The following is a 27544-nucleotide window of genomic DNA, read 5'->3' on the forward strand; positions in this document are numbered from 1 at the left end:
AGAGGATCACCAATTTAAGGCTAGCCTGTCTCAAACAAGAAAAAAAAAAAAAAAAAAAGCAAGAGTTGAGAAACTGCAGCTACAAGCAGTTTACCAGTGCTACAAGCAGTTTACCAGTGAGCTATGCGCCGGATAAAATAAGATTATGTGTGCGTGCGTGTGTGTGTACGGGTGTGTACGGGTGTGTACGGGTCCTACTATATTGCACCGGATGGAGCAAGAAGAGATCTTTCTGCCTCATAACACATTCTCGAGTGACATTTTCTTGTATAGGAAAAGGGGACAGTGAGCTGCAATCACAGGTACACCGGCTCAAAAGGATTTTCTCTTCAGATGGATAGAAACTTGCTACGTTCCCGTCCCCTTAATCTTTCTGGCCACTGTGCAGGACTGGGGCTGGCCAGTCCAGAGCTGTGCGACAGAGTCCAACGGGGCCTGGCCCTGGAGGCTTTGTTTTGGTTTGGTTGGTTTTGGTTTTAGCTCCGTCCCTGACAGCACAGCACCCTCGCCCTCACCTCACTAATCTCGGACGGCAAGAAAACCGAACGTAGGGGACCACTACCGCCAACCTAAATAAAAACCTCCCAGAAGAATGGGGACCGGCAAGTCCCACCCACCGACAGTGCGGACCAACTGGCAGGCAGCCGGCTTTCCCATCGACCAATCCTGGAGCGCCTCCAATACTTTTCCAGCCTCCCCCTGGGCGGAAATGACGCGCGTTGTCGCGCGCGGTTAGCGGAAGCAAAAATTGCTTTGCGGCAGGCAAGGAGCTTGCTCTCTCTTTGGTTTCCGTTCGTGACCCATGTGAGTTACCGGCGACAGCGATGAACTCTATCAAAGCTACAAAGGGGTAAGACGTAAAAGGGAAAGGAGATTCCCGGGTATTTTTGAGGGCTGAATTTCCTGTATTTAAGGAAGTGGAAGCCAAACTGCTGTTTGTTAGAGATTCGCCTCCCCAAACCCTGCCAGTAGTTAATGTATCGGCGAGGAATCCTAAAGTCCCTTAATTTAAATTGGCTTTGTTCCTCAGTTTCTCGGCTCTTAAGTTGCATCGCTGTTAGGTCTGATGGTCGTCCGACTCTTGGCAAAGTTACTATTGATTTCCCTTTATTTGTCACGTGCGCATTTTCTGCCTCTGCCACGCGCAACCTGCGCCGGCTGTTGAGTGCCAAGTTGTGCCAGACCTAACAGGTATTTCATGTTACCCCTCAACGTTAGAAAAATCTAAATGTCGGTTTGGTAATGTTTGCGTAGTAAATACCGAGATCTACTGTTAAGTAATAGTAGGTTCTTCCTAAATTCTAATCACCCATTAAAACACCCATTTATACGGTTGGTTTCAATCATTACCCTACGTCCTCAGTTATGCGAACAAATTATCAAGATTACATTTTTAATAAGTTGCACTTAATCAAGGCACCGGACCGGTGGGAGATGCATAGAAGCATTAATAGAATGTTTTCGAATGTTTAAAATGTTTCCCAGTTGGTGGCGGCACACGCCTTTAATCTCAGCACTTGGGAGGTAAAAGCTAGCCAATCTCCGAGTGTGAGGTCAGGCTGGTCTACAAAGCGAGTTCCAGGACAGCTAAGGTTACACCGAACAACTCTTGTCTCAAAAAATAAAATAAAATACACGTTTAAATGGTTAATTAGGAAACTGCCTTTGCCAGTGTTGTCTTTCTCATGCCGATATTGTCATCTTGGAAGTGATGCCTGGCCCCCTTCTAAAAACACTTTAACTAATTATCTTCTGTTTTGTTTTTTGCACCTCTTCTCGGATAAGAATACTCAGAACTGAGCAAACAGATATTTGTTTAGAGCAGTAGTTCTCCACCTTCCTAGTGCTGCTCAACCCATTACTACATACAGTTCCTCATGTTCTGGGAATCCTGACCACCCCCTCCTCCCCCCAAAAAAACATAAACCATAAAATTACTTTTGTTGCTTCTTCATAACTGCACTTTTGCTACTGTTATGAATTGTAACGTGAATAATGTCTGATGTGTGGGATATCTGGCACGTGACCCATGGGAATGGACCTGTTGCCCCCCCCACACACACACACACACACGTGGGTCTTGACCCACAGGTTGAGAACCGCTGGTTTAAAAGAAGAGTTATTTCATGTGCTAATGTTTCTGTGTTGCCTTTTTAAAACAGCCTTCTGGCTTTGAGCCAGCAGGATGATCTAATGGATTTGCCAAGCAACTACCCCTTGAGTGCCAGTGAAGATGAGGTAGGTGACAGCTGTTAAACTGATTCAAAATCAGGGTGAACAAAACACTCCTGGAGAGGAAAGGGGAGTAAAAATGTGTGCGTGTATAGAAGGTTACTAAAACTCTAACATAGCTATCTTTTTTTTTTTTTTCTGGTTTTTCAAGGCAGGGTCATACACCTCTGGCTATCCTGGAACTTGATCTGATGCTATCTGAATTTTAAACCTATTCCCCTGACAAAACTACTTACATTGTTTTTCCTCTTTCTGTGTGAACTGGGAAGCAGAGCCTGGTAGCTCTATGATTTTGAGGCCAGCCTGGTCTAAAAAGCAAGTTCCAGACTAGCTAGGGTTACATAGTAAGACCCTGTCTCAAAAAGGGCAGTGGGGGGTTTCTCCTGAGGGGAGGGGAAACACTTTGATAACTGTGGCTATGAATTGAACTATTTTTCAGTGTTTCTGTATGAAAGAAACACTTTTTGTTTTTGTTTTGGCTTTTCGAGACAGGGTTTCTCTGTATAGCCCTGACTGTCCTGGAACTCACTTTGTAGACCAGGCTGGCCTTGAACTCAGAAATCTGCCTGCCTCTGCATCCCAAGTGCTTGGATCGAAGGCGTGCACCACCACTGCCCGGCTAAGAAACACTTTTTGTAAAAAACAATATTTTTAGCTGTTTAGCTGGGATATTAAGGCTGGTGAGATGGCTCAGAGGATAAGAGCACTGACTTCTCCGAAGGTCCTGAGTTCAAATCCCAGCATCCACATAGTGGCTCACAACCACCCGTAATGAGGTCTGACACCCTCTTCTGGTGCATCTGAAGTCAGCTACAGTGTACTTATGTGTAATAATAAATCTTTGGGCCGGAGCAAGCAGGAACTGAGTGAGCAGAGTTGACCAGAATGAGTGGGAGCCGACCAGAGTGAGCAGAGGTCCTAAAAATTTAATTCCCAACAACCACGTGAAGGCTCACAACCATCTGTACAACTACAGTGTACTCACATAAAATAAATAAATAAATCTTAAAAAAATAAATCAGGGCATTAGCTCCTAAGTTACCAAGGATTCACATTGCTTGTGAAGATCATGTTTGGATTCTGAAACAATTCGTAATCCCAATTCCAGCTTTGTAATTAGAGTGCTTACATACAATATCTCATCTGATACCCCTCTTCTCTACCAACCAGATCCAACATTTTTTTTTAATTAGGTATTTTCCTCAATTACATTTCCAATGCTATCCAAAAAGTCCCCAATACACTCCTCCCCCCAGTCCCCCAGCCACCCACCCCCACCCCTTTGCCCTGGCCAGAACCAACATTTTTATATGGGTTTGTTTCCAAGTTGTCTCTTCCCTCCTTTCCTTGCCCTGATGGAGTTTCCTTTTCTGTGTCTAGGGGGACAGTGATGGAGAAAGAAAGCATCAAAAACTTCTGGAAGCAATTGGTTCCCTTGGTGGAAAAAATAGGTAAGGGCCCAGTGAGTTGGGCATCTTATAATTGGCTCGCTCTTTCTTTCTGTGTGTGGGTATACATATGCTATGTAACACAAGTGGACATGATAGGGCAACGTGTAGACGTTCGTTCTTTCCACCATGGGGAGGAACAAACTCATAGTTTTGCTTGGCAGCAATGGCTTTTACCTCTTATGCCGTCTTGCTGACTATAACTGGCTGTTTCTGAGACTTATTGTCTCTTGTAACAATCCTAGCACCTGTGTGTAGCGTATAGTTTAAAAAAAAAAAAAAACAACTCTATGATTGTTGGCTACTTTCCTTATCGCTATAATTATATTAGAACATTTCACTTTGGGAGCTTTAATTTACCTATAGTCTTTTGAAGCACTGAATCCATACTAACCCCATTAAAGAAGGGAATTAAATTTTATCTCCATGGTCAATCATTTGTAAGTCACAAGTTCTGGGTTCAAATCCAACCATGCTTAGATCTTTTCCTTGTACAACATTGTATTTTTCAAGGGCTGAATCTATATTAAAAGATGAGATAGGGATCAGGTTATAATGTTTAGGAATAGTTTGGTTGCTCAGTGACAAAAGCAGACCGTTGGGGGTGGGGCTATAAAGCCAAAGCTGCCTTTGAAAAAAGAAATGTTGTACTTAAAGGTGTAGCTCACTAGCACTGCACCAGCATAGCATATATGAAACCCTAGATTCCAGCACCTTAGAAACATAGTAATGAAAGTGTTAGTGTTCCCCTTGTAAATGTGTCTATTTCTATGATATCATTTCTCCCCTAATTTCAGGTGGAAATTGCCTGAGAGATCTGAGGCTGGTCTAAAAGTGTCTGAGTTTAATGTTAGTTCTGAAGGTAAGTTTTAAAAATGTATTTATTTATGCATAAAACCATAAATATTTACCTGTGAGAATGGGTTAAGGGTAGGCTCATGAAGAATGCTAAGATCAGTACCTCCTGTGGAGCTCAGTAAAATGCTTATTGCATAAAGTGACTTGAATTTTTTCTTTCTTTCTTTCTTCCTTCCTTCCTTCCTTTCGTTTTGGAGACACAGTGTATGTGACCCTGGCTGTCCTGGAACTCACTCTGTAGACCAGGCTGTCCTTGAACTCACAGAGATCCACCTGCCTCTGCCTCCCAAGCACTGGGATTGAGTGTATGTGCTATATAAAGTGATGGTGGCTTCCTCGTACCAGCTTAGCTGTTGTATATGTATAGCTCTTTAGTGTTCAAGGTTGTGTTTGTATATCAGTTCTCTCGTGATGCCTGAGTTAGAACTGACAGGTATTCCACTGGAACTTGAGGAAATCAATTTCTGTGTAGAAAAGCTTTCCCCCAACACAATATCTTGGCTCTTAGTCTTGTTTTGTTTTGTTTCTTGTTTATCGAGACAGGGTTTCTCTGTGTAGCCCTGGCTGTCCTGGAAGTCACTTTGTAGACCAGGCTGGCCTCAAACTCAGAAATCCACCTGCCTCTGTCTCCTGAGTGCTGGGATTAAAGGTGTGCACCACCGTGCCTGGCTGGCTCTTAGTCTTGATTGGAGCTTTATTAGAATTGTTCAGTGCGTGTGAACCAGAGTTTATGTTGGGGTGACTAACAGGAATATGGGGGAAGGGTTACTTATAGGAGCTAGAATGACCCAAAAGCAGCTGCATTATTGACAGCACTAGTGAGGGCTCAAGAATACTATGCCCCTAGACTTCTTTTCTTTTCCATTAATTTTTTTATTTATTCACTTTACATCCTGATCACAGCCCTCCCCCTCCCAGTTCCACCCTTACAACCCCTCACTACCCCCTTCCCTTCTCAGAGAAGAGGAAGGCCCCCTTGGGTACCACTCTGCCCTGGGATATCATATCCATTTATGGTTAAGCATTGTGCCACTGTACAGTTGGGTGATTGAGTCTCTGCTGCGCCATCCACTACAGCAGGAAGTTTCCTTCCATGACCAGTTAAGGCTGACCGTGGTGGTGATCTTTTCCTCCAGCACTGCAGTTGCAGGTTTGATGTTGTCGTCTTTAACCTATAGGAGGGTTTGTTGTTGGTTTTTGTTTTTTTTTTTTTTAATTTCTGGTTTCTGAAACATCTTTATCTTCCTTATGGTTCTTCCTGATGCAGCATGTCATAGGGCAGAGGCTCAAGCCAGAGAATCCCAGTCCTCCGCAGAAAGGAAACATGGTGACAGATCCTTACATGGCTGACCTAGGGAGAGGTGTCATACATTTTTTAGCCTTATTGATTCCGTGTCCAGGAAAACAGTAACTAAAGAATGAATGCGTACTAACTCTTGGAAAGGCATCTTATGTTTAATGTACCCCACCTCCCAAGAGCCCATTTCTATCCCCTGAGTTGGGAGGAGGGTAAAAGGATAATATAACCCTTATTAAAAATACATGATCAAGGCTGGAGAGATGGTTCAGTGGTTAAGAACACTGACTGCTCTATCAGAGGTCCTAAGTTCAGTTCCTTGCAACCACATGGTGGCTCACAACCATCTGTAATGGGATCTGATGCCTTATTCTGAGCAGAACACTGTATACTATATGAATAAATCTTTTAAAAATCAAACAAACAAAAAATACATGATCTACCATATGTGATGGCTTATACCTTTTATTCTTAGCACTCAGGAGGCAGAAGCAGGTTGATCCATGTGAGTTCAAGATCAGCCTGGCCTGATCTATATAGCAAGTTATAGCCCAGCCATATCTGATATTGTTTGCCCCCACTAAAAAAGGGGGGACTCCAGTAAGCAGTATAACTGCTGTGTGTAGATAACCATTTTTTTTCACCCTGTTCTGAACTTAGGTAGCTTGAATGAGTTTTGTGCTCCTAATATCACCAATGGAACCTCTCAGAACAGTTAATAGTGATGCTACTAGTCAGCTAATTGAATTGATTCACAGGTGTGAACTAGAGGTGTCACTATAGCTAGGGATATAGGATTGAAGCAAGAATTCTTTATACTTCCCCGTACATTTGCCAGGCCATTCCCTATATTGAGAGTTTTGTCTCACTTCCAAAACTGACCAGAAAATTGGCCTTTGCATAGGATCTGGAGAAAAATTGGCCCTTTCTGATCTGCTTGGACCTCTTAAACCTTCACCATCATTGGCTGCTGTCAAAAAGCAACTGAGTAGAGTCAAATCGAAAAAGACTCTGGAATTACCTCTTCACAAAGGAGAGCTTGAACAGGTAAGTTACATAGAAAGTGGTCCATTTTAGGGAAGACCTTGAGCTGAGAAGGGAAGATAAACTAGGGGCAGCTGAAGTCTTCAAAAGTCAGCAAGTTCATCTCTAGGCTTCTGATTAGTGGGACGGGGATGCGTTAAGAAACATTGCCTCCAGGTGTCTTGTTATTCTATTGAGTTTGATATGGGATTTCTTGACCCTTTCCTTTTATGTACTTTGCCTGGCTTAGATACACAGAGAAGTGGCATTCAGTAAAACTTCACAAGCCCTCTCCAAATGGGATTCTGTTGTTCAGAAGAACCGGGAAGCAGAGCAGCTGGTTTTTCCTCTAGAGAAGGAGCCATCTTCTTTTGCTCCCATGGAACATGTGTTTCGTGAGTGGAAGGTGAGTGCAACACAATGAGAGCGAACCTTGAGGATTCAACCAGAACCTTCATCCAGTTTGAATGAGTAGATTATGCCAGCTTATGTCATTTTATTTAGTGGTCAGAAAAAGAAAGAAAAGATACTATATTCTAATTGTCAGGTAATAGCCAAGCCACACAGTAGCTCTGTAGTCATTTTGTTATTCTTGTATTTAAAGCATGGCTTTATTAGTTTCATTTTTAAAACACCTCACCCCAAAGAGAAGGACACAGTGATACATAACCTATAATCCTAGCATATGATTGCTGTGGTGGTTTGAATACACTTGGCCCATGGGAAGTGGCACTGTTAGAAGGTGTGGTCTTGTTGGAGGAAGTACATCACTGTGGGGGTGAGCTTTGAGGTCCACCCAGTGGGAAACAGACAGTCTCCTCCTGGCTGCTTTTGGATTAAGATATAGAACTCTTGACTCCTCCAGCACCATGTCTGTCTCCAAGCTGCCATGTTTCCCTGTCTGAAGAGTCTGCCTGAGGCTAAAGTAAAGAGATTTAGATTAATTACAAAGAAAATCTCAAAATGGCATCTCAAATCTGGCATAATCTCTGCCCTGTGGTTCACTCTTATGAAGAGCCTTTGATCAGACAGAGCAAACTGAGAAAGGAAAAATATAAAATATAGGGTTCAAATATTAAAGGGGCATCAGGAAGTAAAATGGAGCTAAATCCTGTATTCAAAGATATTAAATGGAATTGAGGGAGTGGTAACTTCAGAGCAAGATTCCACCTAGCTAAGTTTATTCCTTATGTGTTTGCAGTTATATGAGGGATAATTATGTTAGGCTTTATTATGACCTGGTTATTTCATTTGGACAAAAGGAGATATAGTTGTGTGTCAAATTGACAAGGGATGGATTGTGATGGAGATTCAAGGTTGTCAACTTGACTATATCTGGAATGAACTACAATCCAGAACTTACACAGATCTTGTGAAAAGAAATTAAAGCCTATGTCCAGGAATGATGGTATTTCCCTTTAATTCCAAGAGAAAGATACACAGATCTCTGAGTTCAAGGCCAGCCTGCTACAGAGCAAGTTCTAGGTAAAGAAGAGTTTAGGTCCAGGTGTGGTGGTACACCTTTAATCTGAAAACTCAGGAGACAAGCATGCAGAGCTCAGAGTTCAAGATCAGCCACAGAACAGCCAAGCTTAGGGAGTGAAGGAAACCATTGGAAAACAGAAAGCTTCTGGTGATGTAATAGAACGAGGGCCATGTTCCAGCCCCAGCAAGTAGCAGAACCTAGTAGCTTTGGACATGTCACTCTTGCTTTAGAGTGAAAAATAGAAGGAACTACTGGGACAATTGATGGTGGTTAGCTGGAGCTAAGGATTTAGTGGTGATTAAGAAGAGACCAGCTTGCCGGGCAGTGGTGTCCCACGCCTTTAATCCCAGCACTTGGGAGGCAGAGGCAGGTGGATTTCTGAGTTCGAGGCCAGCCTGGTCTACAAAGTAAGTTCCAGGACAGCCAAGCCAGGGCTGTACAGAGAAACCCTGTCTCAGAAAAAAAAAAGAAGAGACCAGCATCACTGAAGTGGAATCTTGTGGGAAGTATTTTCTGAGAGGACAAAGAAGCTGTGTTCCAGAGATAGACATCATGCTAGCACGCAAACTTGGTAATCACTCAGGTGGTACTGGTTTTGAAGGTATGAAGGGATCATGGAGAGCAGCTGAGGCTTGGCACTGTGGGAGGCCAGGAAAGGCCATTGGTGAAGGTACAGTCCCAGTTGCAGTTGACAGCCTGAAGGGGTCATGCAAAGGAATTGAGGCTTGGCACCATAAAGAGAGCCTATGAGAGGCTATTGGTGAAGCCCAGTTACAGCAGTAGACCCTAGCATATTGGAGATGCCAGTACCATGAGATGATCACCAAAAACAGCAACAGCAGTGGAGTGGAGTCAACCAGAGCCTAGAGTGCTAGAGAACAGGACTGGAGAAGTGACACAGCCCTTTGGAGGATCCCAGACATAGGAATAAGAAGCTGTGAAGTTGAAGTTGCCTTGGAGACCCTAAAATATTTGAGATGCCAGAGCCATGGGCTAACTGCCGAGGAAAGCTGCTAACAGGGCGTGGAACCAGCCCCAAAGAAGAAATTGTGCTGCAGTTATTAACAAATCTGAAGGAAGTTGGACATCAGACATGGAGATGCAGTTTGGAGTTTGGCCGGCTCAGTTTTGGTCTTGCTTGGTCTCGTATTTCCACATTGTGACATTTTGGAATGGTAATGTATATCCTGTGATACTAGAAGTATCTAGCAAATGTAAAAAGTGATCTGCTTTTTGATTTTGATTTTATAGGGGATTACAGTTAAGAGATTGCCTGAATCTCAGAAGAGACTTTTAACTTTGGACTTCTAAACATTGTTGAGACTGTTAGAGACTATGGGACTTTTGAAGTGGGACAAAATGTATTTTGCATTACCTGTGCTATGGCCCCCATAGACTCATGTGTTTGAACAAGTCTGTGGGGGGCCAGGGAGTAGAATGTGTTTGTTTAAATATGCTTGGCCAATGGGAATGACACTATTAAGAGGTGTGGCCTTGTTAGAGAAGGGCCTAAATATGGGGGTGGTCTCTGAGGTCCTATGCTCAAGCTCTACCCTGAAGAAGACAGTCTTCTCCCATTTGCCTTTGGATCAAAATGTAGAATCCTCGGCTCCTCCAGCACCATGTCTGCCTACACACCGCCATGCTTCCTGCCTTAATGATAATGGACTGAACCTCTGAAACTGTAAGCCAGCCAGTTGAATGTTTGCTTTATTTGAGTTGCCTTTGGTCATGGTATCTCTTCACAGTGATGGAATCCAAACTAAGACAATTGCCAAGATAAAGGGAACATATTAAGGGTTTTTTTTTTCTTTTATATAATTGATTTTTACTTATGTTCTTGGTGTTTTACCTGCATGTATGTCTGTGTAAGGATGTCAGAAGTCCTAGAACTGGAGTTAGACATGTATAAGCTGCCAAGTGGTTGCTGAGAATTGAACTCAGGTCCACTGGAAGAGCAGCCAGTGCTCTTAACCACTGGGCATCTCTCCGGCCTCTGTGTTTTCTTTCTTATCCCTTAGTTTTATTTTGTGATTATATATATTACTCTTTAATGACAACTTCAGCAAGGAACTCATGACTAAGTTGACAGGAATACGTAAGTACACTGTAGCTGACATCAGACACACCAGAAGAGGACATCCGATCTCATTACAGATGGTTGTGAGCCACCATGTGGTTGCTGTGATTTGAACTCAGGACCTTCGGAAGAGCAGTCAGTGCTCTTACCTACTGAGTCATCTTGCCAGCCCGGATGAGTTTTAATGTACCAGCTCTTCTTTATTATTTGACATTCTTCCCATTTTAGTGGTTGTGAAATCTTACAAATGAAATTACGTTGGTAGTGAACGATGGGGTTCAAGTAGAATGCCAGTTACACTCTTGGCAAAATTAAATTTGATCCTAGAGTCTCTAATATTTACTATATGAACAACTTCAGAACAGCCAGCCGACTTTCCTAGTAGACCATTGCATTGGTATGGAGTCTCTGCTAGACTGGTCTCTGTTCAAGAAAAAATAGTCAAAGCAAACATTACCTAAACCATAGATAGATAGATAGATAGATAGATAGATAGATAGATAGATAGATAGATAGATAGATTGACAGACAGATACTTCTTCATATTTCTCTGTGCTTTCTTTAAAAACAAAAAACAAATCCAGAAATGATAAGTGTCTTTTTATGTCAGGAAGTTGAGCTAATCAAAGCTAGATAAAATTGCATTGCTTGCAGTATAACTAAACATAGTCATTTCTTAAGGATTTGAATTCTGTCTTCTGATGGTATTTTTGAAGTCACTAGCATTCTTTCTAGGATCCTTTTCTACATGAAAAGGAGATAGGTTATAAATACAAAGTATGCCAAAGTAGTGGTGGTGGTGCACGCCTTTAATCCCAACACTTGGTAGGCAGAGGCAGGCAGATCTCTGAGTTTGTGGCCAGCCTGGTCTACAGAGCGAGTTCCAAGACGGCCGGGGCTACAGGGAGAAACCCTGTCTGAAACATTTACAACAACAAATAAAGTGTAGAAGATACATAGTAATGTCTCACCCCACCCCATCTCAATTTTTATTGATTTAGAGGTTTATTTATATATTCATGGTTTTTACCTGCTTTTTGATGGAGAAAGTAATAGTTTACACACTGTTTTGTTTTTTGTTTTTTTTTTTTTTGGCCGGGGGGGCGGGGTTGGGGGGTGGGGTCGAGACAGGGTTTCTGTGTATAGACCTGGCTGTCCTGGAACTCACTCTGTAGACCAGGCTGGCCTGGAACTCAAAAATCCACCTGCCTCTGCCTCCCAAGTGCTGGGATTAAAGGCATGCGCCACCACTGCCCGGCATTTACGAACTGTTCTGAACCTTGCTTTTTCCAAATGAGAGTGTAATCTGGGAGGTAACAGGAAAGGTACCATGTTGGTGGAGCAGACTCCACTGAGAATGGCACAGCCCCTTCCTTGGTGAGCAGGCCTATTAGCTATACTTACCCCAAGAACCTGGGCTAGTATGGTACAGAGGATAAAGGAAGGAGTTAGGCCTACCAGCTTCCAGTTCTTTTCTCAAAAATTAGGAGTTCAGAGTACCAAACAAAGAGTATAATAAATCAGGATTCTGAGGGTGGACAATCAAAAACTGTAGTTTGGGGTTTGCTTTGTAAAATTGCATTCAACTCCAGCTGAAGAGAATTGAGACAACGCAGGAGAAAGCATTTATAAAGTGCAAAGTGCTGTAAAGGACATAAGGTAACTTCTACCCTACCTCTCCTTCCTTTCTGTTGCCACCTGCATGTCCTGAGGTGTTCCCCATTAATCCTTTGTCTCAATATGCTCTCGGAGTTCATTAGAAATTGCTGGGTGAAGTCTACACGTGGTGATGCATGTCTTTAATCCCAGCACCTAGGATACAGAGGCAGGATCCTTTTGAGTTTCGGGCTAACCAGGGCTACACAGTGAGACCCTATCTCAAAGACAGAAATGGGGAAGGGGAGAGAGAAAATAAATGATGAGTAGTATCCCTACTGGAGATTGAAGATTCACAATGTACACTCACTGTTTTGTTTTGAAGCCTCATCTTGCATGGGCTAGCCTTGATTCTTTGCGCCAGCCTCTCACGGTCCTGGAATTGCAGGCATGCACCACCATACCTGGTTCTTCTTTTAAAGGCTGTGAGCAAAGAATGAATACATCTGGTGGACCTAATCTGAACCACTAACTGATTTTTATAAAAAGTGAAGTGCTAGGCTGCATATCATAGCTTTTGCCTGCAATCCTAGCACTTGGGAAACAGAGGAGTGCCCTGCGACCCATCTCAAAAAAGGGATCATTTGCCTAGGCATAGTGCACTTGCCTACAGTTCCTGCACTTAGGAGGGTAAGATGAGAGAATTTCTGGTTCAAGGCAGATTCAAGGAACGTAGGGCTGGGCAGGATAGCACAGGCCTGTAACCCTAACTGTTTGGGAGACTGAGGCAGGAAGTTTGAAAGATTCAACCAGCCAGAACAATTCAGCAACATTCTGCCCCCAACTAAAAAAGTTTAAAGTTGAGGATAGGAAAAAAATGGGTAAGTTAAGTTCTTTTCTAAGCTTTTACAAAAGTAAGCAAATGTCGCTATCACCTGATGGGGGCATGCTTTGGGAAGAGCCGGATTCCTCCGCTCTTCCTGCAGTCTCTCCTTGTCACACTGCTGCTTGTCTCCAGATTCCCTACTCCAAAGCCCTCAGAGTCCTCCTCCTATTTGACAACGCATTGATGTGCCACATTCTTAGGCTCTCTCATCCTTGGCTTCTGTTATTTCACCAGCTTTTCATGGGCCTTTTAATTCTTACTCTGTTAGTTGGCTGTTTTTCTCAGTCTGTGTCACTCCAGTCTCACAGCCTCTCTGACAAAGCAGGCATCTCCTGGGTCTCCTTGTGTACTGTCCTAACAGGTCATCACATTTCTAGATTCCCCAGCCTTGACCACCACCTTTATTCTGTTAGCAGCCGAACTCCCTAGTTGGTCACCTAGGTTGAAAATCTGGATCATTCCCTTAGCACATGTGGTGGCTGCAGGTACCTGTTTTGCATTTCCACTGTCCTGGTCAAGGTCCTCACAGCCATCAAGATTCCCATCTTGAAACACAGTTGTTTGCTACTGTCCTACTTAGCATCCATCATGAGACAGGAAAACGGCTCAGTAAGTAAGGGTGCTGGCTGGCAGGCCTAACAGCCTGAGGATTTTTTTGTTGTTGTTGTTGTTGTGGGGGGTTTTTTGTTTGTTTTTTTTGTTTTTCGAGACAGTTTCTCTGTGTATCCCTGAAATCCACCTTCCTCTGCCTCCCAAGTGCTGGGATTAAAGGCGTTCGCCACCACTGCCTGGCAACAGCCTGAAGTTTTATCCTCAGGACCTACGTGGTGAAAAGAATTGACTCCCAAAAGTTGTCCTGTAACTTCCACCTATGCATCATGGCATGAGTATATGCATGTGCGCATGCATGCACACACAAACACAATCAATCAATGTAAAAATTAAATTGAAATTCATCAAAGGCACTCTGCTTAGAGGACAAAATATAAAAATGCCTAGTGTTTTAGCTGTGCTGAACAACACAGCTAAACACTTTGTTCTTGGGTGGCGTTCAGTTCCTGGTACCTGTGTTTTTGTTTCTGCTCATCTGTTTGGTCTTTTCCTACTCCTAAAAGAATTGCGCTTAAGCCTCAAAGCCTGAATCTAAGAGTGACTTCCTTCCCTGTCTAATTCACCCATCTCCTAATCAGAATTCATGGTTCCTTCCTGTGTGCTTACCGTTATAGAATAACATTTAACCCATTAATGTTATGTTGTTAATAGCATATATAGCTCTTTGCTCTGAGCTCTATGAAGACAGGATCTATCTTAATTAATTGTGTAGTCCTAGCACCCCTCACAAGTGCCTGGAATGTAGCTACAATCAATAAATGTGAGCAAATTGAATTGAATTTGAAGGGCGATTACAACATTGTAATATAAATCACTTTGTAGCCTGTGATTGATCACTGCTGCAGATACTAAAAATGGGAGAACATGCACCTTTACCATTCAGTAGAATAGGTTTATGGCGAAATCAATAGCACCGTGTAACGTGTGGTGATGTGTATTTATGCCTTTGCTCAGAGATTTGTAAGTTTAATACTGACCATGATGCATGTGGCCACTGAAGGAAAACGTGCATAGTGCGTGTGTGAGGTTGGAAAGTGGCTGTTGCCTAAGGCTGTCTCTGTGCCTTGTCAGGATGGACCATGGTGTGACTGGCCTGATTATTTTAGTCATCCTCACCATGTCAGTCAAGCAGCAAATGGGTTTTTTGATTGACATGTGAAATTACTGGTGCACAGTTTATTTATTTCATAGATACCACCCGTCATGCAGAAATGGAAGCTAAGGAGTTGGAGCCAGAGTTAGAAAATGGTTGAGTTAAATTTTATCTACAAGGAAGCTGGATAATTACATGAAGGTCATATTTTTTAAGAAGCAATGCCTTTTTGTGCTCAGGGGATTAAAGCATACCCTGCCACAAAGTAAATGACTAGGAAAATGTACCTAAGAATGACTATTCTTGTCTTGTTCATAATGACTAGAAAGTTGTAAGTCAGACATAGTAGCCCATACCAGTAATGCCAGCACTTGGAAGCCAAAGATAGAAGTTTGTGGTCTATATAACAAGACCCTGTATCATAAAAACAAAAAAGAGGGCTTGGCAGAGTTACAGCTCAGTGGCACAGCACTTGCCTCACACACCCAAGGCCCTGAGCTCAAGCCTCAGCACTACCGAAATACAGAAGCTCATTCAAAACTTGAGTTCTCCTCTGGGTTGGTTTTTCCAGTTAATATGATCAATGGCAAATAATGCTTAAGATCTAACATCTCCTTCCCAGTAGAACTATTCTTTAAAGGATGCTTATGATAAGACCTTGAGATTCCCAGCTATAAGGTAATTAATTAGTGCTTGTTTTAAATATACTTATCGTTGTCAGGATCTTTTACTTTCTATGAGTCAGAAGCTTGCTCTATCACCCCGCCTGGTCTTGAACTTGTAGGTGCCATCCTGCCTTTGTCTCCCAAGTGCAAGGATCATAGGCAGGCATTGCCAGTGGCTTCTGACCATTTGGACTTTTAACATTTACATGACAATCTGGTGCTGCTCTCCTCCCAGCTTTTGACTTAAGGGTACCATGCTTAGAGTCTAAAGAAAGTAGAGTTCTGTTTTCTGATCACTCATAGTGGAAAATGATCCCCCAAGTATTTATAAAAGGGTGCCTGGGGCTCCTTGTGGAAATTGTCTCAATTAGAATTATTTTAAATATTCAAGCTGGGTATAGTAGCACCTGCCTATAATCACAGCACTAGGGAAGTTGAGACAGGAAGGCACCATGACTTCCAGTGACAACCTGGACTATAGTGAGTTCCAGGCCAACCAGGGCTATCTTTATCTTCGAGTGGGGGGAGGGGGCAAGGAAAAAAGAGAGAGAGAATGTTTAAAATTCCGAATAAAATAAGGTATTGTCTGTTCCTCTGAAACTAAGATTTGGCATGCTTTGTTACCTCCTTAAGGTGAGAACTCCACTGGAACAGGAAGTTTTTAACCTCCTCCATAAGAACAAACAGCCAGTGACAGACCCTTTACTGACTCCTGTGGAAAAGGCCTCCCTCAATGCCATGAGCCTGGAAGAGGTAAGTGGTGTTTGTAGACCATTTCACACACTGGGGCATCTCCCAGCATTTGACTTCAAGTCCGGGAGTTACTGTCAATGTCATTCGTTGTAGGCTAAGATTCGCAGAGCAGAGCTTCAGAGGGCCCGAGCTCTGCAGTCCTACTATGAAGCCAGGGCTCGAAGAATGAAGAAAATCAAAAGTAAAAAGTAAGGAAGCTATGGATCTCCTGGAAGAAAATGGTGTGGCTAATCACGACTTCTTTGAAGAGAACTTTTAACATGACAGTTAGTGTCATGGAAAAGAAGTCCTGAGTAGGAATGACTGGTCATCTTGTCCTAACCAACCTCCTGTAGTTGTGTCTGCTTCAGTAACACGCACTCCTCGGGCTTTAGCGTTCATGCTTGACTTTGCCAACAAGAGGACTGTTTGGTAACTTTCTCTCCTTCCAAAAGAACATGGAGTGTTCTGCAGAGCAAGCTCCGACTTTCCACAGCTGGTGAATCCAGTAGGACTTGTCTTTGGCCATTTTGCCTCTGCGGAACTTGTTCTGTTCCTCCTTAGAGCTGTAGAAACAGGAGAGTGTGCGCTGCAGAAGTCTGAAGGGTCTGAGAGTCTTGTCAGTCCTGTCAGGTTCCATACTGGTTCCCTCCAAGTCAGCCAGCTCTACGATAGCCATTCTAGCACCTGCATGAGGAAACCCCTTGGATAGCGTGGCCACTTTTGCTTGTGGCATTCAGTGTTTCAGCCAAGCCTAAGCTCCCACCTCCTCTTACCCTGTAGATACCACAAAATTGTGAAGAAGGGAAAGGCCAAGAAAGCCCTAAAAGATTTTGAGCAGCTGAGGAAGGTTGACCCAGATGCTGCATTGGAAGAACTGGAAAAAATGGAAAAAGCCAGAATGATGGTGAGATTGCCTCTTGCTTTCTACACCTTTGCCAACAACTGTCCCTAGAATGTGTTTCAGGTCTCATCCTGTCCTTCCTTTCCAGGAGCGAATGAGCCTTAAGCATCAAAACAGTGGGAAATGGGCCAAGTCGAAAGCCATTATGGCAAAATATGACCTGGAGGTAAGAGATGGACAAGACAAGAGGTGATGGAATTGGAAGGGAAAGGGCAAGCAGTACTGAAGGATGGCAGCAAAGGGAAAGTTGGAAAAGCCTCAAGGATGAATGGAAAGGACTATAGAGGTGTCAGTAAAAGGTTAAAGACTGAGAAGAAACTGACCAAGAAAAAGGTGGGAAAAGATGAAAGGCAGATCTAATAAAAGAGGGAGGAACTTGGTTTTTTTTTTTTAATCTTTGTATTTCAACTGTTGTTTCCTTAAGAATATGTTGTCTTAAGCCGGGTATGGTGGTGCACGCCTTTAATCCCAGCACTCTGGAGGCAGAGGCAGGCGGATTTCTGAGTTCGAGGACAGCCTGGTCTACAAAGTGAGTTCCAGGACAGCCAGGGCTACAACAGAGAAACCCTGTCTCGAAAAACAACAACAACAAAAAAGAATATGTTGTCTTTCCGTTTTATTCCAATGCTGCTAACACAATGTACATGTACTCTTTAGACAGTAGGTGCCAGTAGGAAATACCAAATGAATACGACAACTGGCTTCCCAGCTCAGTGATAGAGCCAGCATGCTAAAGCCCAGGGTTCCATTCCCAGCACTCTGAGGAAAAACAAAGGATGCAGCTTGAGCAGAAATCTTGGGCTACCTACCTGTGAAGCCAGCACTAGGAAGGCTGAGGCAGGACCCATTCAAGGTCAGACTGGGCTACCTAGTGAGACCCTGTGAGGAAAAGAAAGGCCGCTTTAAAGAAGTGAGGGGCAAGGTTCTTGGTCATTTCTGTGGTCAGTCATGACAAAGCTCCTGCACTGGGGCACTCCTTCCTCTAGGCCCGCCAAGCTATGCAAGAGCAGTTGGCTAAGAACAAGGAACTGACCCAGAAGCTGCAAGTTGTGTCAGAGAGTGAGGAAGAGGGAGGTGCTGACGAGGAAGAAGCCCTAGTTCCTGACATAGTGAATGAGGTACAGAAGACGGCTGATGGACCCAATCCGTGGATGCTCAGGAGTTGCAGTCGTGATGCAAAAGAAAATGAGGTCCAGGCCGACTCTGAACAGCTGCCTGAGCCTGCAGCCCATGAGTTTCCTGAAAATGGGGAAAATGACAAACCAGTGGCAGAGGAAGATGAGTTGTTGAAGGAATTGGAGAAAAGGAGATCCCTTAGGAAAAGATCTGAGCTCCACCAGGCTGCTGAGCCACTGGCTGACCAAGGAACAAAAGGTGAGCTGGGAGGAGGACACTTTCATACTGCTGTGGATGGACTGAGCGAAAAAAGGCATGTCCACCCACACATGCTACATACACAGTGTGGGGCTCTAGGGGCTCTTCAAGAGTGTGTGTACTAGGTCCCCGAAGTGAAATTAGATTTATAATAACTTTTTCTTCTCAGGCATTTATTTGATAAGCAAATGCAATGTGCTCCAACACATTTTCTGCTCTTAGGGCTTATACTCTTCAGAAAAAGACATTACTCATTCAGCCTTTGAAAAGAAGGTGTGGCTTAGCATTCCTGGTACCTACAGACTTGCATCTAGTAAGATGATGTCAATCTAGTTGTACTTTGAGACTTACAGGTAGATTGGGAGAAATTGTTAAACTGCTTTAAATGTCTGGAGTCTACGTTTTGCTTTTAGTTTTTGTCTTGCTTGTAAAGGGAGAAAGTGGCATTGTTAGCACTTTAACTTGCTATGGTTTATATGTCTATATCTGGTGCCACTTCCCCAGAATGAATAGTTCTGTAAGCTTCATGATTAGGTTATTTATTGTAGTGCTGGGATGGGTTTCAGGGCACCAGTCTAGCCAAGTGCTGCACCACTTCCCTATGTCCTTGGTCTCATGACAAGATTTTCTGTAAACAATAATATTCATGCCCTGGAGGCTGCTTGATTTTTTTTTTTTTTTTTTTTGCCCTTACACTATGTAGTTGGAAATGACCTTGACCTTCCTATGGTCTTGCTTCTACTCGTGCAGTGCTAGAATTGCAAGTGTGGGCCACAGCACTAGTTTATACAGTGCTAGAGATTGGCCCCAAGGCCTTGTGCATATTGGGCAATCATTCGACTGAGCCACACCTCCTAGCCTATAAACATTATTTTTAAAGCAGTGCCATTAGAATGTATTGTGATGATCTTCACAGGAATGTTCTCAAGTGGAGATTTCTAGAATTAGTAGTTATAAGCAGTCATTTCTGGGGATTTTTGGGATGCAGCATTGAAGGCTCAGATTGTGGAACAAGCCTGTACAACTACAGAATGCCAATAGTTTCCTTCTGAGCCCCTTAAGAACTAGTTATCTAAGTCAAGTGTGCTACACACCTGCAGTCCTAGCCCTTAGGAAACTGAGATAGAAAGTAGAAGACCAGCCTAGGTAATAGAGCAACTTTGAGGATAATCTGGAATACTGTCTCCAGGGAGAAAGGAGAGAACTGATAATGTAGGTAAACAGAAAGATAAGCACAGCTAGTGTCGGGTAGCAGAACAAAGAACTAATGGCCTAAAATACAAGGAAGTCGTGGACACTCCCCCACCCCACCCCCGCCCCATCGAAATGAGCTTAGAAACTTATTCTTGAAAAATATTGCTACACCTGTCTCAAGGTCAGATCTAAAATAATACAACACCTTCAAGCCAAAGCTAGAAAGCAAGGTCCACAGGAAAAGGAGAAAACTTTGGTCATTGCAGTGGGCCGTTCAGAAGGCTAGTATGCTATAAAAAGCAGCTACTTCGTTTGTTTCTTGACCAGGTCACATACAACAGGTTATAAAATCTCCTTAAGGTACATAGTGAAAGGAGGAGATAGGTTCAACAAAGGACATGTACTTATATGAAAAAAATAAGTTTATTTAAGTATGAAGTGAGGCTAGCATAGTTGCACAAACCTTTAATCCCAACACTTGAGAGGCAGGCAGGCAGATCTCTGAGTGTGAGGCCAGCCTGGTCTACAGAATGAGTTACAGGACAGCCAGGGCTGTTAAACAGACAAATCCTGTCTCAGAAAAAGTAGCCTCTGCCCTTTTTTTGTTTGTTTGTTTGTTTATTGAGAACTTGGTAATATTTCCAAGTAGAGTTTACTATACAGGGAAGTGAAGTCCCGTCCTGGTCATTAGCAGTCACCTGGGAAATAGGACCCTGTTTGTTCATATTAGAATGTATTTCATGGTACCCAGCACTCAGTAGTTGCTTGACAAATACTTGTTAACTAAGAAACTTCCAAGTTTCATCTCTGGCAGCTTGATTCTTTTTCTGTCCCCGTCCTTCAGATTCTACCAGCCAGGAGGTATTATCTGAATTGAGGGCATTATCTAAGAAACTCAGTAAGGAAAACCATCTATCCAAGAAGCAAAAAAAGAGTCCAGCAAAGGCTGTTGACCTGGTCCAGGAAGAGGAACCTGCCCCAGAGGAAGATGAGCCTCTCTTGCTGCAGAGGCCAGAGAGAGTGCGAACTCTGGGGGAGCTAGAAGAGTTAGGTAAAGAGGACAGCCTTCCAAATAAGGAGCGCCCTAGACCTTCAGTAGAAGGGGAGCAGGTGAGGAGTAACCCACAGAATCACACCAAGGGGAAGAACAAGAAGGAGCAAATGATCAGTCTACAGAACCTCCTGACTACAAGAACTCCTTCTGTGACGTCGCTGGCGCTTCCGACAACAGTAGAGGAGTTGGTGAGCAAGAGCCAGATCTTTGGCTTGTGGTGGGGTAGTTGACAGTTGAACAGAATGGGTCCTTCTTACACACGGTACAGTCAGTACAGGTTGATTTTGCTGGAATGTGTTTCAGGAGTTAAGAGGTACAGATTACCATGGCACCCTGCTGGGCCCAAGTGTCAGTTTGACAGATGCAGATATGTGGACACAGCTGAGCCACACATGCTGCCTAAATGCTGAGCCACTAAAGTTCTTTGGGGTGACTCTCAACCTGCCCTCAAAGGAGAAGGTAGTCACTGAATGCTCTGGCTGGATTCCAGGCACATTTCAAAGATCAGTGATTGATCTGCCAAAGCTCCCTTCACTAAATTCCAGCACCCAGTGCTCAGCACTCCACCACAACTCCAAATCAAGTAATTAAAACGAGTACCTAGGAAGACAAGGCACCCTGTCTGCTTGGGTATATAAGCTGTGGGAAGTCCACATTCTGGCCAGGACCTTGGAGTTCCTGTTACTGACACAGGCCATCATTTCTGTGACCCTAAAACTTCCTTGCTGAAAGTTTAAAATTGTGTCATGATGACGAGCTGAGGATGTTTACCCTAGAAAGAAAGAAGGAAATTGGAGTATGATTGGCTGATTGGTTTCTATTGAGAATTGACCATCCTTTCCACACTTACCCCTAGGGGGCGCTAAGATGTCATAACCCAGGTTTCTGTCTTGTCTTGAAGTACTCTTGAAGACAAGTTAAAGTTCTTGCTCTTGTTTCTTCCCAGGAAGATGAAGGGGCAAGAGACCAAAAGCAAATGATAAAGGAAGCTTTTGCTGGGGATGATGTCATCAAAGAGTTCCTAAAAGAGAAGAGAGAAGCTATCCAGGCCAATAAGCCAAAGGCTGTGGATCTGACCTTGCCTGGCTGGGGAGAGTGGGGCGGGATGAACCTGAAGCCCAGCGCCAGGAAAAGACGCCGGTAAGAGGACAAAAAAGCCTGTCAGAAGAGCACAGTTCCCCCACTCTCCCTGAAGTATGTCCCCTACGCTTTTGACTAAAATACTCCCTTTACTATTTGGTTTCCAGGTTTCTTATTAAAGCCCCTGAGGGGCCTCCAAGAAAAGATAAGAATTTGCCCAATGTGATTATCAGTGAGAAGCGAAACATCCATGCTGCAGCTCACCAGGTGAGGGTTAGAGAGCTCTCCACTTGTCTAAGCTCCACCGCCAGCTTCCCTTGCTTGAGAGAACTATTTTAGCATCAGTGGTGAGAGGGATGTGTGATATTTTCCTTTTTAGGTTTGTTTACTTTGTTTTTGTTTTTGTTTTTGTTTTTTTTCTTTGAGACAGTGTAACCCCAGGCTGGCCTTGGACTCCAAATCCTCTGTGCTGGCTCTGACCCACACTTCCAGTCCCCTTAAAGACTATGTGTCACCATACCTGGCCAGCATGTCTGATGATCACCAACAGATCAAATTTGACTTTTTCACTGCCTGGCCGTTAGAAGTGAAGCCAGACAGGCTGTGCTGTTCTAACTCCTGACCAGGGTTAGTCTGAAAGGAGAATCTTTACAAGCAGTAACAAAACCCCCAAGTCACAATTTCCGTTGACATCCCCAGATTATTGAGTCTTGTCAAAGTAAAAACTCACCATTCTGTAGCAGGCTTGTATTTGTAGTCAAGAGAACACTCAGACTAGAAGATCTGAGCCATGTCTTAAGAAAAGCGATAGCAAACCAGTGTTCAAAAAAGAAGGAATTCTTTTTTTTTTTTTTTTTTTTTTTTTAAGATTTATTTATTTATTATATGTAAGTACACTGTAGCTGTCTTCAGACACTCCAGAAGAGGGCGCCAGATCTCGTTACAGATGGTTGTGAGCCACCATGTGGTTGCTGGGATTTGAACTCTGGACCTTCGGAAGAGCAGTCGGGTGCTCTTACCCACTGAGCCATCTCACCAGCCCAAAAAGAAGGAATTCTAAGTGGAGTCATTTGTTAATAAGCAAGGGATGAGCTTTGTGTGGTGACACCCACCTTTAATCCCAACAGAGTCAGGTGGACTTCTGATCTACAAAGTGAGTGAGTTCTAGGACAGCCAGAGCTACATTGTGAGGCCCTGTCTCAAAAAAGTAATACTACTAATAAGCAAGGGATGTTTGCACTACAGCCAGAAACTAGACAGTGATTCTGATTCCCTAGCTATCACAAGCAATACGGAACACTGTTGGGTACAGTCACATAAAGTGGAAAGGTTAGAAAATAGGCAGAAGATCCAGAGAGAAATTGGGATGCTCCAGGACTGAGCAAGTGACCCAAATGACATTGAACTCCATAGCCTGTGTGTTCCCTTCAGGCCTTACGTTTGCCCCTCATGAGTACAATATTGAAATGAATTATACTTGGCCATGTAAAAGAGGAATGAACTATGTAATGGGTACAGAGCAGAGATGAGTGTTTGCTAGAATACTTGCCTAGCGTGCACAAGGCTCTGGGCTCAGTTACTAGCACTGTGTAAAGCTCAGCATGACCTCAGCACTCCGGAGGTGCAAACAAGATGAAAAGTTCAAGGTTGGCTACAAAGTCAGTTGGAGGCTAGCCTGAGATACATGAGACCCTCATTCAGTCATATTGTTTGATCTTAGCTTTTATGCCAATCACTGCAGAAACTGTCATCACTATAATCCCAGCTGAGAATGTATAACGAGACAACTGGGTAGGGAAGGAATACCCTGTGAGGACTGCTGCAATGGCCACGCAGGATAGTGTTATTTTAATCTGCAGGGGCCCAAATTGTACGAGGAGAATGTCCCAATGGGACAGCTAAGAGTAAGAATCCGGCATCCTGTCTAGAGCTCATCCCATGTTCATTTACTATTGTCACAGCAAATTGTGAAGTGATTTCCAGGAATCTCTTGCTTTTGATTTGTTTTTTTGTTTGTTTTAGAGGAGAATCTTGTGTCTAGCGTACTCAGGCTTTGAATTCACTATATACCTAAACATGGCCTTGAACATCTGTTCTTCTTTACTCTTCCCAAGTTCTTTTTTTTTTTTTTAAGATTTATTCATTGTTATATCTAAGTACACTGTAGCTGTCTTCACACACACCAGAAGAGGGCATCAGAGCTCCCCACGGATGGTTGTGAGCCACCGTGTGGTTGCTGGGATTTGAACTCAGGACCTTCGGAAGAGCAGTCAGTGCTCTCAACCACTGAGCCATCTCTCCAGCTCCTCTTCTCAAGTTCTTGAATTAAGTGGTCCCAGAGACCAAATCCAGGACTTAGTGTGTGTTGGGAAACCATCCCCAACTACATCCCCAACTTTCTTTTTAATTAATTAGCTCAGCGCTTCTCAGCCTTCCTAATGCTTGTGACCCTTTAATACAGTTCCTCATGTTGTGGTGACCTCCAACTATAAAATTATTTTCATTGCTGATTCATAGCTGTGATTTTGCTAATGTTATGAATCATAATGTAAAGATGCGATATGCAGAATATCTGTTATGTGACCCATGGGAAAGTGTTCTTCAACCCCAACCACTGAATTATCTAGGTACTGTAGGAGCAATAGAGTGAAGTATTATGAGACAGGAGAGGATTCCTGAAACTGAACTTATCTTTCAACCCATCAGTAGCATATACAGAAAGAACATCGACCCAAACAAAAGATTTCCTTAGCCTAAAGGGAAAGGAAGCCTTTTTCTTTCAGTACTGGGGTTGGCGAAGTCTTCCTAGAGGGTAAGTACTCTGCTGGAGCAGAACTCAAGATAAGGGCCAGGAGTTCAAGAGTTCTATTCTCTCACACTACTCTTACTTTATTTGGGGAAATCACTTCCCCTTTCTAGATGCCTGTTAGTGCTAAGGGGGTATTATCTGCCTGGGCCAACCAGCTCTGCATCCTCTGATGCCTTAAGAGGATGGAGCTGAGCACAGGCACCTGGAAGCATTCAGGATTCAGATTTTGTTTGTTTTTTGAGACAGGGTTTCTCTGTATAGCCCTGGCTGTCCTGGGACTCACTTTGTAGACCAGGCTGGCCTCCAGCTCAGAAATCTGCCTGCCTCTGCCTCCCAAGTTCTGGGATTAAAGGCGTGCCGCCCCTCCCCCCCCCCCCCATGCCCAGCAGGATTTAGATTTAAAACATCAACCATAAAGAGCAGTGGAGTCGAGCATGATGGCACAAGCCTTTAACCCCAGCAGTCAAGAAGCAAAGGTAGACGAAAGTAGATCTCTAGAGTTCAGGCCAGCCAGGGCTACATAGTGACACTCTGTCTCCAAAAAAGAAAAAGGAAGGAAGAAAGGAGAAAATAGATAGCATTAAGAGAAGAGAAGGATCAGAATCCATAAGGATGCACAAATATCCGGGCCTTCTTGCAGTCACAAGTGTTGTATAGAAGCACCCAGTGGTTAACAGCCTTGAAACTGGTTTGGCCAGACAGAAGTGCTCTTCTGGGTTTTCAGTCCCAAAACCATTTGCTAAGCTTGAGAGAACAGGTACCAAATAACTTCAAACAGTTTACACTCCTAAGATTGTATGAGAACACTTGGCTGTTTTGGCCTCTAAAAAGCTTACCCCTCGATGGTTGTCATATAAAACTGAACTACATGGAACAGGCTGGCCTTAAACTTGTGATCCTCATGTCTCAGCCTTGCAAATGCTGAGATAGCAAGCATGAGCCACTGTGCCTTCTCTAAGCTGCCTTTAGAGTATTGCACCCTAGGCCTTACACTGAATCTCTTCTTTCCCTTCCAGGTGCGGGTCCTTCCATATCCGTTCACCCACCATCGGCAATTTGAAAGGACCATCCAGAATCCTATAGGATCCACATGGAACACCCAGAGAGCATTCCAAAAGCTGACTGCTCCCAAGGTTGTTACCAAGCCAGGCCATATTATCAAACCCATAACAGCAGAGGATGTGGATTACCGATCTTCCCCAAGGTCTGACCTGCCTGTCACCCAGAGCAATCCAAAACAACACTCCAAACATCAAAAACAACGGAAGAAAAGCTCTATAGGTTGAAATATCTGAGGAGTGTCCTCTGCATGGTCTATGCTGCAAAATGAATCCAAAACTGGTTTAACACTGTGTGTGTAGTTAAGCCATATCTGAGAAATAAAGGCTTTTTTTTTTTTTTTTACCTTTATAACTCAACTACCTTCTGTATTATCTATTTCCCTGTTGAATCTTCAAGTCACACACTTTAGATACCATGGCTTCTCTACTTAGCACTTGTCAGGGGAACTTCCTTTCATTACCAAGACTTGTAGCTGGTCATGAAAACTAAGGAAATTAACCCAAGTCTCTAGTTTCACATATATCACCCATCAATCACGACCCACTGTAAATACCAATTTATAATCAGGGATTGAGAAAGTACTATGTGGTTTAACCTCTGAATCTAGAAGCATGTACAAACCACAGCTGGATCCTGCCCTTGATTGATCATAGAACCAAGCTGAAGGGAGATCTAACCCCAAGGAGTTATAACTTAGCTTTTTGCATCTGTGTGCTTTCCAGCTCGTTCAGGTTGCTGTACACAGTGTCATTTGGAGATGTAGCTCAGAGGGGAATTTGGTTTCCTTGGAGAAATAAACATTCTATCCTGCAGGAAGTTCCCCAAACATTAAGGCAACAACACAGAAAAGCTCCCTAAAACTGATTTTCAGCCCTTCAGCACACCCTCCCCATCCCCCAGCCAGAGCAAATGATAAAAGCTGAGAGTCCACAGATGGAGAGAGACAAGCTGCAAAGACTAACGCAAGCTAGATGATCAGCTGCCTGGAAGAGGTTTAGACCCACTGAGGCCCCTGGAAGGGACTCTCTCCAGCATGTTGAGCTGCTTTCTGGCAGTGCAGTGTGCTCCAGGTCCCCAGCATTGTGAGCTGTCACCCACTGGTGCTTTGGTGGGCTTTGGTGATGCAGCTGGGTTTCAGTCATTTTGCTCCTGTACACAAGCCCAATAAAACTCATTAGTTCACCAAGTTGAACTTGGGTGGTATCTGTACTTGGGTCTCTCTTGGGCTTCCTGTCTGGGGTGAGCAGACTTGTGTCTCCCCAGAAGTTTTTTGTTTTTTGTTTTTTTTTTAACATGATGAGTGTACCAGCCTATATATCTACAAGGCCCAGGTTTGATTCCCCCCCCCCCTCCCCAGCAACCCCTAAAAGTAGAGCCATGGAGGCATGTCGACAGACGCTGAAAGAGCAGTATCGGTTTTTTTGTATGTCTTCATAGTAACAAGACAGGCTTTTTCCTCACTTTACAGGGACACGTATGCAATCTCAGAAGTAAACGTGTTTCCTTTCTAACTCACCCAGCCAGTTCCTCACCATGGATTCCAGCAGGATTCAGCCATATGGTCATTAACGCGGACTTTTGTATCCATGGGTGGCAGGCTGGAGGTGTAATGCAGTGGTAGTGTTAGTGCTTAGCATGCCCAAGGCCCTGAACCACGCTGCACCTCGTGTTCTCCAGGGGAGACTCACCCCTCAGAACCTTATCACAAGATCCAAACTCAGAATATGCTGGAAGGTGTGAACCCCTCTGAGACACAGGAGCACACTATGCTATGGTTTCAGCTTTAGACCTTTAGATCACTGGTCCTATTGCTACCATGGTTTGGGGTCTTTACACGCCCCCCCCCCATTCCAACTGGACCTCTGTCAGGCATGCTACTACTCTCCAAATGAATTCCAAAATGGTTAGACCTCGAGCTGCCTACCTACCAATACCTTAATTTTCATACGCAGAAGATTTCAGAGAATATGATAAGTCCCATGTTACATGGTGAATCAGGAACTAGAACCTTAGGCTACCTTGGAAGTCAAAAGTCATACAATTTTTTTTCCCTGAATTT

General features: G+C 43.7%; 1 protein-coding gene across 1 annotated transcript; it reads left to right on the plus strand.

Moving 5' to 3' along the window:
* Positions 1-746: 746 nt before the first annotated feature.
* Utp14a (UTP14A small subunit processome component) lies at positions 747-26636 on the plus strand. The gene is made up of 15 exons (XM_021153220.3): positions 747-850; positions 2163-2238; positions 3613-3683; positions 4478-4542; positions 6740-6882; positions 7109-7264; positions 15910-16029; positions 16123-16217; positions 16792-16915; positions 17001-17078; positions 17899-18286; positions 20325-20722; positions 21481-21674; positions 21782-21881; positions 25440-26636. The coding sequence occupies exons 1-15, from the start codon at positions 825-827 to the stop codon at positions 25707-25709; spliced, it is 2304 nt and encodes a 767-aa protein (XP_021008879.1). The 5' UTR covers positions 747-824; the 3' UTR covers positions 25710-26636.
* Positions 26637-27544: the final 908 nt, after the last annotated feature.

This window comes from Mus caroli, unplaced genomic scaffold (assembly GCF_978045245.1).
Source record: "Mus caroli unplaced genomic scaffold, Mus_caroli_1 scaffold_5, whole genome shotgun sequence".
Taxonomy (NCBI): domain Eukaryota; kingdom Metazoa; phylum Chordata; class Mammalia; order Rodentia; family Muridae; genus Mus; species Mus caroli.